The sequence below is a fragment of the Genypterus blacodes genome, unplaced genomic scaffold (assembly GCF_046128005.1).
Source record: "Genypterus blacodes isolate CSIRO-AG114 ecotype Tasmania unplaced genomic scaffold, CSIRO-AGI_Gbla_v1 ptg000029l_1, whole genome shotgun sequence".
Lineage (NCBI taxonomy): Eukaryota > Metazoa > Chordata > Actinopteri > Ophidiiformes > Ophidiidae > Genypterus > Genypterus blacodes.
This window is the reverse complement of record NW_027466842.1, coordinates 4,358,328-4,377,462: the sequence shown is the minus strand read 5'-3', so window position 1 is coordinate 4,377,462 and position 19,135 is coordinate 4,358,328. Positions and strand designations below refer to the sequence as shown.

At 44.5% G+C, this 19,135-nt stretch overlaps 1 protein-coding gene across 4 annotated transcripts in view; it reads right to left on the bottom strand.

Annotated features, from left to right (window-relative positions):
* The window catches only part of agap3 (ArfGAP with GTPase domain, ankyrin repeat and PH domain 3), a 100,974-nt gene that overhangs the window by 58,289 nt on the left and 23,550 nt on the right, over nt 1–19,135 (bottom strand). Inside the window, exon 1 of one of the 4 annotated variants that reach the window (XM_076144660.1) lies at nt 4,009–4,690. The exons of 2 other annotated variants lie outside the window; for them this stretch is intronic. In XM_076144660.1, the coding sequence (XP_076000775.1) occupies nt 4,009–4,123 (115 nt within the window). In that variant the 5' untranslated portion in view covers nt 4,124–4,690. One more of the 4 variants, XM_076144658.1, reaches the window with a different exon arrangement.

The following is a 19,135-nucleotide window of genomic DNA, read 5'->3' as shown; positions in this document are numbered from 1 at the left end:
CAGGCAGTTCAAGCATGAGAAGCTCTGGAGAAATACATTTCCCAAAACAGAAATTCCAAAAGGGTTCTCTGAAACCAGACGTCTTTGAACTGCATCCAAATTCACAATTCCCCATGTGTTTTTCATTTGACTTGTATTTCCATCTTTCACTTGTACTGTAGCTTTTCGTGCAGTGAATGAAAAGCTCTAAATGGTGGACTGAACTGAAAAATACATTCATCAATCTTGCAGGTCTTACCTTGACCTTTGTTGAAGTCAATGCCTTTCAGTGTCTCTATGGTAACGGACTGTGGCTCTTTATTCCCGGCCAGGGTATATTGGCCCGTGTCTTTGCTCTGGGACTGCTGGGATTCACATTTGCCACTGCACGGCTGCTCTTTCCTCCTGAAACGGTTGGCTATGAGTTGCCATATGCTTTGCTCTTCCGGAGCTGGTTTGGACAGTTTACTTGGACAGAGGGGTACTTCCATAACCTTGACCTTCCCCTTGCTGTGATACTGAATATACTGCATTCCCCTATCCTCAACCTTCTCATTGGGAAGTGGAAGTGTTCTCCCTGTGAGGTAGGAGAAAGGTCGTGAAGGCATTGCTGTGTGCTCAGTTGCACTGTTAGTCCGAGAGCCATCCCTTGACTCCCCATCAGACCCTAGAGTGGGTCTGTCCCGAGTTCTGGTCCTCCTAATCCGCAGACTCAGACTCCGTCTTAAAGAGCCCAGTGTTGTTTTTGGAGAATCTGTTTTGTTCAACTTAGGGGAAGATTTAGCCTCCTTGTCGTTTTCCGTTTCTTTGCATCGATCTTGGGCTACTTTGCCAAATAGCCTCCAACGCAAGCCCCCTTTAAGAAAGCCTCCTCCATCACTGCCTTTATGGCTGCTGCTCCTCTGGCTGTCTATTTCATCATCAGAACCTCTCTTCCTGAGCTCTAAAACGGTCATGCTGAGAGGTCTTGGCTTCCAGTTTCTCTGGCGGACCCTGGGGGTCACCTCTGCAGGGCCTGATGGCCGCTGGGCAACAAAAGACATAAGGCCATCCACAGCTCTCAACTCAGCCTTCCTGCTCCTGTACTGGTAGGTGCTATCCAAAACACCTGCCCTCTTGAGTGAGGACTGCTGGATCTGGGCCTCCAACAGGACTGGACCCGGGCCTGCCAGCATGCACACACTGCTGGGCCTCCGCAGCGGTCTTTCTTGTTCAGGCTGAGAGTCTCTTTGCTGCTTGAGTGGGTCGCCATACATGCTCACCGTTCTTCTGCCGAGTGGGGTTTCATACTTTCGTGGCCTTCGCAGCACAGCCCGGGGCAGAGACCTATGTCCAGACACGATCCCATGATCGCCAAGAATAAGCCCTTTAGTCTGGCCAGGGACAGAGCTGCATGCTAAACCGTGGGTTTGGTGTTCTTGGGTCTCCGTCTGGGGAACTCTTACAGCTGCCTCTGCCACGTCTCTATCTTGCAGTGAAAAGTTACCTGACTTCTTGGAGGGTTGTTTCAGAAACCTGTCTGTCTTCATTTCTTCCCCCACCTCCTCCAACTCCTCCTCATTCTCCTCCACTACCACCTCCTCTTTCAGCCTCCCGGCTCTGCCTGTGCGGCTGAGGGAGGGCCACCTGCCGAGCTCCTGCCCTGCCCTGCCCTGCCTGGGGCTCTCCTCCATTGGCACTGCACTAATTATCTCTTCCCCTGGCTGGCAATTCTCCACCAGGGTGTGGGTGACCCGGCCCATTCCCAGCTCTGACACTCGCTCATCACGCTGTGCCTCTTTCAGGAGGACAGAGATGTGGAACACTGTTTTCTCCTGCTGCTCCTGGCCAGTAGCTGTACTCTTCGGAATCACATCCACAGTTCCACTGCTAAGGAATAGCATGGCACTCCACTCCAGCTCATTCACACACTAATGCAGGCATACATCCAGTCTGGGTGCTGTTAAAGGTCTGCTAATGGAGTTCTTCATTTGAAGCCTGAATTCCTATGCCAGGTATAATCCTTCACCTTTGACATGGGGAGAAAAAAACTTCAAACAAGTTTGAGTAAAGCCTTGCTGCCACCTGCATCCCCGGGCTCCTTTACACAGCGGACTCACACAGACGCTTGGGTGATGGTTGCCTTCTTTCCATACTTTGTTCTACCTGTCCCGTACAAGCAAATGAACAAATGAAAAACAGGCTCTCCAGCGCTTGCAAAGCAATAAAGTCGAATCTGGAAGTAGTGCAAAAGTTAAGCCTGTAAAAAAAGTCATCCTTCCTCCTTGGCATGTTACGAATAGTGAGCAATCCTTGCTGGGTTGTAGACAAACCCCTTAATCTCTGAGCTCTTGCCATGCAGAGCATGAGGGAGTGTGTTTCTGTTTGAACTTTCAGCTGCCTTCCACCCCCGGGACAGATGGAAAACAAGGAGTGGATCCCGCAGGCATTAAACACACCCTTCTGATTTCTCCAGAGCTACACGCTGCCCCCAGAGATATAAATAGACAAAAACGAACATGAGATTGAAAGAAGACTGAGCTTGTTAGCCACTACTATAATCAACAAAGACTAAAACCAGAATAAATAGCCTTAAAGAACTCTTTGTGCTCTCCCTCTGTGTGACCATAGGCAGCACACAAAAAGAGGGGGATACTTTTCCATGTTTACTTGACACCAGAGTCAAGATCTGTGTGCTTTTTTTTCCTTTCCCCCACATTTAAGGAACCACCTAAAAGCATTAAACTGAAGGCTTGCCATGTTGCATAGTTTACACACAGCGCAGTTTGATAAGTGATGGGAACAAACTAACAAATAGAACTCAGCAAACACTAACGTTACAGCAAAATGCATTATAAAAATGGAGCATACAGGCAACAACACACTGCAGCGGCTCCCACCACAGAGCCTACACAGTGTGGGGGGCTTAAGCCTAATTCCAAGATTGGCTGACAGCTATTTTTGGTGGGAAATACTGCATTCTTTCTGGTAGTTACTGGCAGGAACAGCGGGTATTGTGTAAAATGGCATTTCTATTAATAGCGACATAATTATAGATTGAGTTTCAAGGTCAGTGAAATCTAAATTCATAGTAAATTGGCTAAATGAGGAAAATGTTGCCACAGGCTCTCCATAATCAGTATTCAAGCATAAAAGCATATTTCACTGAACATGCCTTCATATTTTGTGCTGCATTTCTGTTATTCCTGATGTTTGGTGCTTAATCACACTGTGGTCAGTTAGATCATATCTGGACTCGTACTGCAAAGACCACAATCTGTTTTCTCTATCAACCCTGCAGCACTCCTGTGATCTGATTCGATTTGGAACACTGCCCCTGTGTGGTCAAAAAGTGAAAAATGGTGTGTAGGACAACAAAAATTCAAGCTAATCCTCAATGGATCATGTAGACTTTGTCGTTGTATTGGCACAGATGCAGTTTGACGATTATATTTTCTCATATTATACAAGATCAGGACAATCTCTGGGTATTTTGCAGAAATCTGTCATTACAACATAAACCATATTACATCTAAACCCAGGGAGTGTGCATCCCTGAGCATATTATGCACGACTCCCCACTGAGGGGTTTAGCACAGAAATCACACAGCAGCACTGAACAGTGTGTGAATACGGAAAATCCATTATAACCAGAAAGCTGGAGATGGCAACCAAACCAACAGAGCAGCGCCGCACCAACAGATGAATCTGACCACCATCAATTCCTCTGGCTGATGGGAAAATAGACCTCGAGATGACTTTAGCAGTTGAGATCGTCGGTGTAGGAGAAGGTTTTCAATATCGCAAGAGTTAATCTAAGTATTTCTTAACATCTGAGGTCTTAATCCACAAAACTCCGCCGCTCTCTAGCTTGGAATGTACTGAAGTGCACGAGCGCATAAGCAGGCAAAGATTGATGCCTTAGCACTGACACTGAAGTTACACCCTGTATTAAAATGCCAATGCTCACTGGGATACAAATGGCAACACACACACACTTACACACACACACACACCCCCCCCTCCAACCCCGCATGTGCTGGCCTTTACCTGTGTCTAGGAAGTACGGGTTTGGGATAAAATGGGGCTCATCAGCAAGCAAATAACCGTCTTCGCTCCACTGTTGGTGTCGACTTCTCCTGCGACTCCCGAAACACTGCAACATAGTCTGACTATAAACCACAGAGGCACTTCCCCATGTCTCAATGAAAAACAGTCAGAGAACACAAAACAGGTCCTTGTCTGTAGTATCACGTATCAGTCCGAACGGTTGGTCATCTTTTCACTCTCCTGGCCTCCCGCGTTTTCCAAAATACAGATAAAAGCCTCCCAGCAGCTCAGTCATCCGATCTAGCGTGTCCGTCCTCTGTAGCTTTAGCTCAGCGCTGGTATTAAAATCATTGCACGCTGTGGCTGTGATGTGCCTACCATACAGGCCTGATAATGCAGTTACTGGCAGAGAAGAACGCCACCGGTTACTTAGACAGTCCGAGGAAACGTCCAGGAAAAGCTGTGTGTCATGCTTCACTTGGAGCCATTTCCTCTCTGTAATTGTTAATGCAGATATTTGTTCACAGGTCCCGCATAAGAGTCAATCCACGGCCCTGTTGCTGTCTTGTTGTGGTTTGCATCCACAGGAACCTGCGCTGAGGTAAATCCTAAGATTACAACTTGCCCAACAGGTAACAGAGGCTCTGTTGTGTCCCTCTCTCCTCCTCTTCCTCAGTGTAACCATATCTAGATGGTGGCTGGGAGGGCTTTACTGCAAAACTGGATTAGCATGTTTTGAGATTTGTGAATCATCTTCTGCGCGCGTATCTGTGCGCGTGTGTGTGTGGTGGAGTGCGTCACGTATGAGTGTGCTGTTGTTGTTTTGCCAAGTTTGTTTCTTGGCGCCATTTTGGAATCTGTTCTCATACCTGTCATAGTCACCTCACCCCGGAACAGATTTCAAAGATGCTGAAATACATTTGATAGGAAATCTCTAAATAGTTGATGCAGACAAAATAAGTTTCTTTTGTAGGAATAGAATTTTGTGTTGTACATGAGGAAAACCAGAAGATCTAAGGATATTTTTTGTTTTTGTTACTGGTTAATAAAAAGTCAATTCCATTCAGCACAGGTAGTGTTTGATAGGGAAACTCATTAAAACTGCTTAATTAGATTTTCTGTCTTTGCATTTTTCACTCAGTCTCATCTAATTAGGACTGAAGTTGCTCAACTGTATTTGCATGCTCATTTACAGATAAATCCACAGGAGATTCTTTACTTGTCACATCCAGATGGGGGCAGTCACACACACACACACACACACACACACACACACACACACACACACACACACACACAAACACACACACACACGCACACACGCACACTTGACACACACACACACACACACACACACACACACACACACACACACACACACACACACACACACACACACTCCGGCTCTCATGACATCAAAGAATTCTATAACGCTTTGAAGATCACATCTAACTGCATTTCCTGAGATTTATGAGATTCTTTAATTAAACCAACATCATCGGGAAGTCATGCATGCTTGGAGATAAAAAAAAAAAAAAGGTGAGAAATCAAGTGGCCGACCTGGGAATGGTTTTCACTTAGCCTGTAATTAAATACTTTGAGGTTCTTATCAGTTTCGACAGTTGTGATACCACTTGAACACAACAGCATGAAGTGAACGGAAGCGATATGAGAAAGGCAGACGTGACAGACTGCGCCATCATGGCTGTATAAGGAAACAGAAGCGGCGCGCGCCAAATGCTTGTGTCGTCTGGCAGATTGCGTGATTTGTCCCTGCTACATGCGTAAAAATTAGTAACCCCATGTCAGTATTAGAACATGAGTCAGTGTGACAACGACAGCTACACACATATGTACCCGCATTGCTGGAGACAACCCGTCTCTGCTGGAAATCAGGAAGCAGTCCTCATTATCGTAAGACAGGTAGGTGGTTACTGTCGGCTGTTCATTGCGGTGTTGCTGACCTCATTCACACATGCACAGCAGCGGCATGACACCAACCAGCATTTTCCAGTGTTGTGCATGAAACACAACCCCACCGCCCCACACACACACACACACACACCTCTGCTGTTTTCTGCTTTCCTCAAAGTAAAAATATAACATGTCACCTGCAGGCTTGCATGACAAATCAGTGCCAAAGCTGGAGGCAATGACTCACAAAGGTGTAATGAGGGCAGAGATGTTCATGATATCGACACTGGGTATTGATATCCCGCTTTAAAATGACTGCAGGTGTCATCATCATGTGAGCACGTACATGGAAATGAATATATTGGGGTGATGGAATTTAAATTGCAAGTGTGAGCAGGCCTCAGTCATATCAGAGGCCTCAGTCATACCAGAATAATTATAATAATGCTTTCAATTTAGCTGCTTGTTGATTTAAATCCTTGCACGCTTTGTGTAACACAAGGACACGTTCTGTTTAAATTAAATATTAAAGGGATTAGCTTTTAGATGAATGGTGTTCTATGCCTTGAGTAGCACTCTAGAGTCTTGCATAACAATGATGCCGTTCTGACAGCTCATGGTGTGATGTCATAAGGCCCAACACCTTATGATCCCTTAATTTGTCACATTTTTTATCTCACATATATTTGTTATTGTCAAGCTTTGTTAGGTTTTTAGTGTCTTCCTATTCCTGCAGCATTTACCAATCGTGTCAATAAAATTTCATAATAACATCGTATGGAGGTGGAGTGATTCGTCACAGACTGACAGGCCAGAGTTTGACCCCCTGTCGCGCCTTTGTGACTGACAAACTACAAGGAAAATAAGCGGAATCTTACACCTTATATTTAAGGGGAGGAGGAGGGGGAAAGTGCTGTAAATCACCGCGGCGTGGGAGTTCCTCGCTTCTTTTCCTGGGTGGGACGACCCGGCTCTTCTGGAACACGAAGCGGCAATTTGCTGCGGCTTACCCAAAAATTAGCAACTGTGATACAGCCGGCACCCCCCCACCCCCCCCCCAGGAAAAATCTGGTTGACAGGAAACTACACAAAGGATTGCTTGTTATAGCTAAACCGAAATTATGTGTTGGTTCTTCAAAGTAGCGTAGCGCTTATTCCCAAATGGCATTCCTCTGAAAATCCCTCACAGACAGTGACATAGATCCATTATGGATGCAATGGAACCCAACCCGTCTGTGTAAGCAAGAACACGTGTACTCACAAAATTACGCTATAGAAATAAAATATGCACACAAGTGCTTTTTATTATTAACATCCGAGCTGGTGATGGCACAATACTCTTCCAATTTTACGAAGCACAAATTGGCCAGACTGCTCTCGCCCTCCCCTCTCAGCCACCAATGAATAAATGCCTGCAAATGAATAAGTCAGGGGGAATCAAACACAGAGACGGCAGGGCTACAGACAGCAAGGAAAGTTTATGATAATTATGCTTGCTGTAGTGGTATCGAGCGTGGGCGTAGAGCTTTTTAAAATTCAGCTGCACTGGCAATGAGCATACGTCACCATAGCTCCACTGCAGAGAAAATGATAGGTTCGAGGACGTCTGTGGGAGGCTGCCGGAGTGAAAAAAAAGGGAAAAAAATCCAGACGCTTGAACGCAGATTTGGTGAGAGAGAGAAAGAGCGAGAGAGCTTGTGCTTTTGTGTAGCGCATGTGAGGAAGATAGAGGCAGATGATAGATGATATTGAATGGGAGAGAGAGTCTGTCAGATGCACCACCTAAACTGTACGAGCAGCAGTGAAGCCCCCTTATTAATGTTTGACATCCAAGATGCTGGCGGCTCCTTTTTTCCCCCTGTTTCCTCCATGCATAGTGTGTGTGAGTGTGTGTGTGTGCGTGTGATGCGTGTGTTTGCTGTGTGTGGCTGTGAGTACACGTGCACACGCATGGGCGGATGAATAGGTGGGAGCAGCTTTCACAACCATCCCACTCGCCAATATGTTAGTATTTGTTTGCTGTGTCAGCTGGAGAGAGGGTGTGTGTGTGTGGGGGGGGGTGCAGGGTTGGGGGGCTAGGATGGGATGGGGTTCTGACAGCTTGACTGGAGGCAATAACACAAGTGAACGCCGGATAATTGTCTAAATTTCAATAAACGATGGCAGTCGGTGGGGAGACACGGAGTCTTGGTGGTTTGTAGAAGATGACACAATGACCAGTGAGAGAATGTAGGAGGAAAATGCAATGAGTTGCGGTTTGTACAGGCAGCTTTGTGTGGGCTGGTGGCTCCCAGTCCTCCTCGTCTCCCACACACTGTGTCATCTTCTGAAACCCAACTCTTCTAAACTCACTTTCATACAGCAATACAGCAGCTTTAAAGCAACATTATATGTGCTTTGACCACCTGAACTCTCCCTGACCTACCAGTCTCTCCATTATTATGCCAGCTTTTACTTTGGGGCACATTATTTGTTTTTATTTCTGTTTCATTTTGGAGTTCAGTTAACATGCTTTCTTTTTCACGATTTCAAATGGGTTTTTATTCTACAACCATAACAGCACATGAGGCAATCTGAGCTGAAATGAGATCATTCTCATAATGAGCATAACTGAAGTATTGTGATTAAACATCTAATCCAATAATCTGTAAATCTGAAAATAGTATTCAGACCAAATAATGATTTTTGAATTTGAATTTGTGATTTATGTAACAATAACAGAATTTCTAGAGAATTCAATCATTTGTTGTTGTTTTCTTACACTGGCCTGTCACCAGGGGGCGCTGCAAGTAACATAACCTACCCACACCACAGATTGAGAATCCTTGTTTGTCAGCACCACAAGTTAACCTTCAACTATTGCATTATTATCTGTTAACTAAACAAATGTGTGGATGTCCAGTAGCATTTCAAATAAAGCTCTGTGAGTTTAAACACCTGTAAAATCAATACAATTTAGTAATGATGATGAAGAGCTTGAGGTTTCAGTTCAGTTCAGTTGAGCCACTTTGCTCCCCCATATCTGTAGCATCAACCAATCTCACCTCCATATTACCTGGACCGTCCTCTTCCTCTGTTCTCATTCATCTAAAAGCAAAACTGAGCTGTCATGTACCGTCTGGATGTCAGCTGCATTCCTGCATCTCACCACCATCCTCCTGCTCAATGTAGCTGTTCAGATAAATGGAAGAGCCATTCACAGCATCAGCCGACCGTAAACTGACAACACTCCGCTGCTACACAAAAATTGCAATCTTCACCCTTCATATTTTCAACTTCTGCTGTCCGTCCCTCACTACACTCCCTGAAGATGATCCTCATTACACACACGACACGCCACAACACTTGCTGCGTTTCTCCTCCTCACTTCTGTTTTGCACATATAAAAGGGACAATAAGACATATTGTCTAATTTCCTTCAGTCATCTCCTTTTCACTCCTTTCAAGGCTTTTCCTTTCCTCGACGTTCCAAAAGATGGGCCAAGAATAGCGACAGATTCGGGCACAAGTTCCCATGTAATTTTCCACGCCTTTTGTCTCTGTTCCTGTGCTGCCCACGCACGCTGAGACAATAAGCTGGGAGCTTCATTATGAGGCTGACAACACCATTTACACCGCTTAGCAAGAAGTCAGGAGCATCACTCCTCCCGGTGCCGCTCAGAGCCTGTAACAATGAATTAAAACCTATGAGCGGCTAACAAAAGCCAGACTATTCATTTATTCCTATCAAGGTAGAACAGTTCTGAAGCCAGTGTGAATGGGGGAGAGATTGAATGCACCTCCTTTGATACGCCGCCTCTTATTTACTGAATCTGTTACGCAATCACTTTTCAACTCTTAATGGCTGCAGTGCGTTGTGATCAGCCTATTGAAAAGTGGGATTAATTGTTCCTATGTTGGTGTGACCGCCGTATCTGTGACTGATGGAAATCTCAAATCCTCTGCCCATGAAATAGCTCTGAGAGATTTAGTTCCACAGGTGACTTGACAATTACGCAACGCCTCACCAGTTCGAGCCATTTGGATTCAATCAGACGGGCACCATGGTAACGCGGTTACTATCAATTAGCACAGTTCGGAGAGAGTGACGGGCGAGGAGAGAGGACAAGAGAGAAGAGAGTGAGGTAGATTTATCAATATTTTCCCCCCTTCTTGCACAACAAAATTACAGCGTTAGAATCAGCAGAGACAGATTCCTTCTCTACTGCCTGCAGAGCCTGAACACTCTGGAATCTCTCCAAGGCTTTCAGAAATGTGGCTTTAAGGCAAAATTGAATAACTTTCAAATCATTTACAGTTAAGCTTGTGAATCTTTATCAAAAACGACATGTCATCAGCACTCTGGAAAGGAACCCATCTCCATCAGACAGCCTACAGCCCACTTACGCGCTGGTTGAATGACATTGAGGCAGGAGAGGCCAGTGCAAACATCTATATCTGAGCGCTTACAGTTTGACTAGAGCTCTATTTGTCAAAGTCAGCATGGAACGCTTACTTTACACCCTCCTCGTGACATTTCCGGCACCTTCTCCATAATGACACATCATCCTGTCCCTGCCAGGTACATTTCAGGAGGAAGGATTTCATCATTCTCGTCGCCACAGTCCAGAACAGCATGGCATGAGCAGCTGGTCAAGGTGAACTAAAGAACCTGAACGTGATTAATTCTGACACGGAGACACTGAGTGATGGCGCCCGACTAGAATTTCCTGCAATTTGCCATTTGGGAAATGAGGCACACTGCAGGGCTTTGGTTATAATGTCCCCTAAGTCGGAAAATGGCACAAGAAAGATGGAGTAGCTCTTGAAGTTACCATTTTTCTTCAGGAGGGACAACAAAGAAACAGATGGATACAAAATAGTAACATATACTGACAGATTTGTACGCTTGTACGCCTAAATTTGAGGGTACTGAAATTGTTGGATCCATTCTTCACTGGGCAGAATAATGTGTTGCGTGTGATATCTCTATGAAGAGCGGCTATCAAATCCTTGTCCAATAATTGTTGCATTTTCTAAACACAAAACTGATCAAAAGCAGAGGTTTGGTTGCTACTGCTGGCATCGTATACAATCTGAAAGGAAAAGGGGAAAAAGAAACCTCCTTGGAATTTCTCTCAAGGTGATTAACGCCGACGACAATTGCCTCGACTCCAGAAATCTGAACTTGCCCCGAAAAACACTCTGAAGTTGCATCCAGCAAAGGCGATTGAATCCTTCCAACTGCTGACAAGCCGGCTTTATTAGACAAGAGGGAGCTCTCCCTTTGGGAAGTGTCAGAATCCAGTCAATTAAACCCAGCCACATATCTGCTGTACAGACTAGATGTATTTAATAACTTCCGCGGCTCTGTGGAGAGCGCCCGTGCAGCCGGCTGCCATACAAGCACGGCTAAATCCTTGACACCAACATCGGCGGGAATGATGCTGTCATCGTCATCTACGCTTGTGATCAAATGTCTTATTTGTTTTGTGCCCTCAGTGTCCCCAGAATGCAGCTGATGTACGGCCGCGCTGATTTCAGGAACTAAATTGAAATGATATGTCGGGAATTTACGCACCTTTTCACCTGAAACACCTGATTGGCAGCAAAGGGAAAAGAAGCAATAAATGGCGGTTTAATGAGGTAGAGGGGGAATATGCTGCACTTGAAATGCTAATGTGCCCTCGTGTTTATATATTTTACTTTCCAGAGGCCCCTGAAATGCACTCAATGCCAAGTATCTTACATGGTCTGTAAATGTGTACCTGCAGTGCCTCATTGAGATTTGAAGTATCATAACCTCTTACAATCCGCTGGAACTTTCTACCAGTTTTTGTTCTTTTTTTTCCACACTGATGAGGCTGATTGTGCTTGAACTGATATCCTCACACAAGCACAGACACATACACACACACGCAGGCACACACTCCATAGCTTAAGTCTTTCCTTGTATGCTCCAAATTTCAGACTAATGAGCAAGGAGAGAATCTAGGTTGGGCTTTTGGAAAAAACAATCCTCGGCAGCAGAAATGACACAAAAACGTGATCTCCTCCAGCATCTCCTCCTCTTCCTCCTCCTCCCTCCTTCTGCCTCTCTTCATCCTTTACTCTATTTCGTCCACCCACAATCCTTCACCCTCCCCTTATGTGCTAAACACTGCATCAGCAGCAACCCCAGGAGAAGGGAAACAAGTTCTTTAACTAGACCATTATCAATAACTGCCACCTCAAAGCGGCTAAGATGCTCCAGCTTCATCTGCACCCACACCTTCAGGCGAAATGGGATTCTATAATGTGATCCCTGGTTATGTAATATAGTGTGATAAATAACTGCAGTCACTCCAAGATTGGTGGAATTCAGGGAAGCCCCCCCACACCGCACTAGGTTGACGGTTGTGCTGCTATTTTCGTTCAGGCATCTCCATAGGTGTACCGTCTTGAGGTCACATGGTTGGCCACCCCCTTGGAGATCCACACTGCTGCAGTGGACTATTTCTGGGCTCTCGGCATGAAGAGACAGGTGTGAGCGCTTGTGGAGGGAGAAACCTGCTGAAAGGTGCTGTAGCTCTCCACTGCTTCAGGGATAATGGTGCAAAGACACCACATAGTGCAGAAGATAATTGGGATCCCAACCCCCTCTGTTTCCCCTCTCTTGCGTAACAGAGTCAATGTCCGGTGTTTTTAACAGAGAGTCAAGGTCGGCATTCGGGGATCAAAAGGTAAAGGCTCGCGTAGCTCGCCGTTATTTCTGACTGATGCGCTCTTTGTCTGTATTGAGTCTGAACCGTCTGCCCGGCTGCTGCTGTTGCCGCTGCTGCTGCTGCATGCCAATGAGATCAGCACAGCAGCGGTGTCAGTTTTACGCCTCATCATAGTGGCAGCTGTGGGCTGTCGATATCAGGCACCCTTACTCATAACTCGCGCCATGTGGTACATTCATAGTAAATTCAGAAGGCCAGATATAAGTCAATAACTTAGTCAAGTCTTTTTTTCCAAAATGGATATCAGATAATGCCATCTTGCAGTGTATCCGGCTGAATTAGAACGGTGCCTGATGCCTCGCGAGCCACCGTTGCCTGCCTGAATGGATAAAAGCCTCTGCCAAATGAGTAAATGTAAATATGAATGCCAAACAAGCGATACCTCACATCTAGCACGGAAAAATGAAATGCAATGCAAGGAAAAGTCTTAAAAGACCTGATGTGTGTGTTTTGTAGCAGAGAACACTAAAACACAGAATCTCTGGTTGTGAAAGGCCGTGCAAAGAGATAACAGGAAACAAATGTAGTCAAAACCGAATAGACTCTGCAGAAAGTATTAAATGAACTTGTATTTGGGAGGATTGTACAATTCTGGTGATAGGGGTTTGTGTTTGGAAGCCCTGTGGACTATAATGCAGAGGGACCTAGTAAAGGGACAAACATAAGCTTAAATCCTTTGATGTCAATTATGTCACAATGTAAATTATGTGCCGTGCAAAGGACAAGCATGATAAAACTCTAAAGCCATAAATATGCTTTGATTCATCTGACATCATTATTTTAATTTTGTACTGACCCCAAGTGATAATCTCTCATGTAATGTGTATCAGGAGAAGACAAGGTCGTCTGAAGTAAATGTCAGAATGATTACTTAGGAATCTGTATCATGTGATGTATTGCTGAGGAGTTGTTATTCAAGCTGATTTTATAGTGTATAGAGTCTGCAGCTATTGGATTGAATTTCAAGAGGATCAAACTTGGAAATGTAGGAGATTCTTCATTGTGAGGAGCTGCGGATGAAGTATGTGACTGATGGGAAATATTTGGGGGAAGCAGATGATTGTAGTAGTCTCGAGATGGATCATTTTCCTGCTCCTCAAATGGCAAATTAACTTCCTGCGTACACAGCGTGAAGAGATAAACACGCGTTTCATAGTGAAATACTTGACAGAGAAACAGCTGCTCCCAGAATTCAGCTTGATTTGAGCCCACTTTCACTTTGGACCGCTTTGATACCACAACACAGACACACAGGTCGTGACACATGCATATTGGGTTTGAAACAAACACAACTGAGAATGGATAACCCACACAAGGTCGAATTGACAGGGACGCTGTGCAGCACTGACAGTGAATGAACTCTCTTGGCTATTGAAAGAATAAATGCATGGCCCTCTCAACTACATAAATGCTTGCTCAGGCTGCTTTGATTCTGATTCTGAATTGAAGGTATTTTATAGGGCGCAGCTTATTAAGTAGACTTTTCCAACTCATCCGGAGCCTACTGACAGAGAAACTTCCCTCACACAAATGGGTGACAAATTTAAAGGAAGTATAGTAAGATGCAGAGCCACAACAAACCATTAAAACAGCTTCGATTGTGGCGGACAGCGCTCGATAACTACAACGCCTCGATAAGTGTCATAACAAAAGGTTTACAAAAATCCCATGCCGGTGAAAGAGACGACTCGCATCCGGCTGGAAATATTTAATGATAAAAGAAAATGAGCCCATTCAGAGAACCTTTGCATTGATGTTGCCGTCATCCTTGGGCACAAGTGGACACAATGCGTGATGGCAAAATGCCACAGTATAAAGGAGCATCGTCGTGTCATAGCGATGTCGTGATTAGACCTTGTGCTCCAATAATAACCCTGATACGGCTTTGAATAGAGTGAGATGCGTTTCCTGAGAGGACATGCTTGGATCACTCTGCCACGCCTCCATATACAGTTCATTAGACAAAAAAAAAACACAAAATGAATAACTAGTCACTCAAGTGTATTATTCTGACACACTGACGGTCCAGATAGACTGCTCCAAACCATAGATAATAAGTGGAACCAAATAGCATCAGTGCACAGCCTCTGGAGAAGGGGACAGACGCACAGAGCAAACAAACAGCTAATCTGACTTTAGCCAACATCTGAGCACTGCCTCGACACAATAAACGGAGGAGATTCAACTAAATCCCAACATAAGCTCTACCCACGTACGGCATAGAGACAGGCCCGACACAGCAGGAACCCTCCTGATTTACATACCCTGGTGCTCATGCAAAGATCATTTACTGTAGTGACGCTTGTCTCATTCTCATTTTGAGCATCGCTTACGTTCTTTGTTCTCCTATCACATGAAAATTATAAAGTTAGTTTCAACTCAATACATACGTTCAATTGCATACCAGTAAGACTATTTGTGGCTGTTTAAGGGATGTGGTGGCAGGTCATCGCCACAGGGGGTCACTGTTGCTACACAAAAATAAACCCAAAATACATTTTGACAAACATAAAAACCATTTGCAGCTACGACCCACTGCACTAACTGCTTTAATAGGAAAAGTAAAAAGAACAATAATTAATAACAGAGACCAACAATATGTTGGCCGCGCATGTTCCACGCCCCTGACTGAGTTACATGTGATTATGTTTGGGTTTTTTACTTTTGTCATTCATTAGCGTACTCTAAAATGTTAACTCCTAAATCTACCAGCTTGTGCTCGGCGTGGAAAATCGTGCAGCAGCGTGCAGAGTGAAAGAAAGAGAGAGAGAGAGAGAGAGAGAGAGAGAGAGAGAGAGAGAGAGAGAGAGAGAGAGAGAGAGAGAGAGAGAGAGAGGCTGCAAGAAGATATTACATAAGAAGCTCATCAGTAGGGTATTGGCCCACGCAGTCCGCATCCTCAGTGGAATCTCTCGATGCTGATCAGCCTCTCACTCAAAGTAAGAACAAAATGGCTGAGGTGACTGACTAAGGGGAGAATGCAGGAGTCAGGCAGTGTGTCTAAATGCATAATCAAACATGCTGTTACTCAATGCACAGTAACTGGGTGCATTGTGCAATATATGAGTCCAGACGCTCCACAAGTTCAGGAACACAACGGTTATTAGGCTCTAATGGAAAGGATGTAATATTTATTGTCATCACGATCAACAGTTTACTTATTGGACTTTGTGTTCTCGCCATGTTTATCGAATAGCTGTATGTTGGAACCTGCATCAGTCCGCCAGACAAACCGCAAATGAGCAGCAGCGCTGTGGTCCGTGTTTTCGGGGCTGAGGTTAGCGGGCGTACTAATGAGAAAACCACAAGACCCTTGACCTTTAATAAGTAGAGTTTCTTTCCCTACAGATGTTTTCAAACGGGATTCAGAGCACTTAACACCTATTGCATGTGAATGTGTCTGAGTGCGAGTGTGTGAACGCTCAAAGGTGAGAGACTACGATAAAGAGTCAGGCCATTATAATGACTTCTCTCGCATACAAATGTCACCTCAAGCTGAGATGTGGGAAATATCTTAAACGTGGAGTCATTAACATTTCAGAGGCTTATCCAGTTAAAACTCACACCTTAGAATAAACAACCCCACTAACTTCATGAATTGCATTAAACCCGACACCTCACTGCAGGAAAGAAGGCAGCAGCCCCAAAAACCAACAGGAGCCAAAGACCTTTCGAGACAAAATGCTGCTACACCAGGTGTTCCCTGAATACCATGTTTTCACAAACTGCAGTCAGTTTCCAGCTGCGGCGGGGCACAAAAGCAGGAGTGTGTGTGCAGCAGCATGTCACATTGTTGTGACCCTCCTCATCTCCAGGCAGATGGGCTCAGGTCAGCACGGCTGTAAGATCAGTGGCGTTAGCCTCCATGTGGCATGTGCATGTGGCAAAGCGCCTGCCTGCCTGCCTCTGCTCTCACCGGCCCACAATCCCCTGTTGACTCCACACCCACTTGCCCGTCCATTACACAGGCAACCAGTTGCCTAGGCAACCCTAAAGCCATCCCGGCTGTTTAAGTGTCATGACAAATTCTGTTTTACATTTTCTTGCACAGCAGTTTATGTTTCATTCATTCATGATTTTTTACCACATCTGTCTGTCTCCCTCTGTTAGAAAACCTGATGCCAAAATGTTAACGCTGCCGTTTCCAGACTACACGTCAATCTGACATGGAAACACAAACCTTTCACACAAACTTATGCAACCCACACACACCTGAATACTACCTGCTTTATCTCAGATTTCTATCTACCACTAGTAATCTCATCTTCACTCTCACCCTTGACGTTGTCCACCAAGGGAAGGACAAGCGCCAAAATCTGATGTGGTGTGGAAAGGTGTCTCATCATAGCTGTGACTTGAAAAGAGTTGGAATAGCATATTTTGAGGACAAACCATGGACAGGTAATGTTTTATTTATATGTGTGTACTCTGTGTGTTTTCAGCCACTTCCAATTTCAGACCCAGCCGGATCGAGTGACAGCCATTTCCGGGTACATATACATCACAAAGGATGTTGTGGTTAACTGTGACATGAGTGAATGACGATGACTCAGTATTCACAACGTCGGGACTATAATCTAAAATCCGGTTAATCCAGTTTTGCGGCCTGTGTGTTTTAATTATGAGAGATTTGGAAGGGAACGTGTGAAACAAAGCCTCAAGACAACAGATCAGGAATAAATTACCAAGTAAAACTGGTTAATCCAACACCATAGGCTGAACTCTTGCTGTATATGAAACTGTTGTCAGCCCCTTCCAGCAAACAAGCTCAGACAAGTCCAGCTGCATAGAGCAAAACCAGTGACTCGTAAACAAAGACGATCATAATCTTAAAGTCAAAAGTCTCAACAACCAGCAGGTGGTGGACAAGGAAACAGAGCAAATTAGTGCTTGAACACTGGACTTTAATGCACAACGTCGGCAGAATCACAACTTTGTCTGATCAATTCATTTCACTTCAGTTTTGCACAAGGATCCTTTGCACTATTTTACACTATTTATTAATTTATTACCTGTCCTGCATTTCATTGGCTTGTACCTGTACTTTGCTCAACGACAATAAAGTTGAATCTAAACTACCCTCATTTATGAATGCCTGATTGTGTGTACGTGTGTGTGCGTGTGTGTGCGTGTGTGTGCGTGTGGGTGTGTGTGTGTGTTTTTTGGAGTCTTTCTGCTCCCTATTGGCCAAAAATGACTTTATGCAGCTTTAATTAATGGGAGGAAAAACACTGAATTTAAAAGTGTCCAGAATCGATCAGTACCACCAGATGAGCTGCAGAATCACACGTTACTGGAGTGAAATTATGCTGATGTGGCTACAGCTCATTTCTGACAGTCACATACTGTAATGTGATTCTTAGCTGCGCGTTTTGCAACTCACCCAACAGCAAAAACAAAATGCTTCAAAATGGGTGTAGATTTAATTATTGTTATTCGTGCATAATAGTTAATATGTAAATGTTCCCTAAATCTACAAATATACAAACTCTTAGTTACATATTATTAAAATTCATGAATCGAAGCCTGCAAGCTAACGGTGGATTTGTTTACTCGACTCACTGTTAGCACCCAAAAGGGTACGTTTGTTGCCTAAAGATCAGATAGAACTCTGCTCATACTGAGTATTTATTCCATTTACAAGTTATATATATATGTGGTGGCAGATTGGCCTGACATTGTAGGTTCTCACTTACTTAACTTTTGAGGTAAAGCAAGTGAGCAACACTCACTAGCCTATGCAAAGGTTTATTGTTGAGCAAATGATCTCCAACGACGCAGAGTGAACTTCCTAATGGAAAAGTCGATGTAAAGGTTGGCGTGTTGGTGTGAATACAGATGTCTTCACCACCCTAAGCATTTCTGACTCATGCCGCCCGTCACTGACCTCAAGGAAACAGAAGTCGTCTCTCTTTCCTCTCTTGTCTCTTTTAAATCTGGAGGAACAAAGCTGAACTTTCCAGAACAAAGTGCGGCGGACATACAGCATGTTCTGATCCATTGAAGTCACAGCTTGTAAGATCGACACAGTGGCGGCCAAGGAATCGTCAAAGTCGGTCGTTAAGTATCTATTATCACTCTACTTGGAGTGGAAATCGCAATTTTAGATCTGTGCAGCCATCGACAGAAACACAACAGCTTCACATCTTCCTCATACATCAAAACGGCGACCGCTGTCCTGATGGGATGAAGGCTGTGTTGCTCCATATCGCTGTTTACATACAAACTACAAGAGGAGGAAGAAGAAATGGAGCGTTTTCCTTCGTTATGAAGCGAGAGAACTTTGTGCTTCGAGAGTCGCCACTTTAAACAGCTTCGAAAGCAAACAGAAGATATGTAATCCCTGCAAGAGGAAGACATTTTAAAATAACCTTGTTGGATGATATTATTATTTTTCTTAAGCAACCTCTGCTGTAGATGGGAATCAAGCCACTGGAATTTGCATAATCCTCATGCAGTACAAATATACT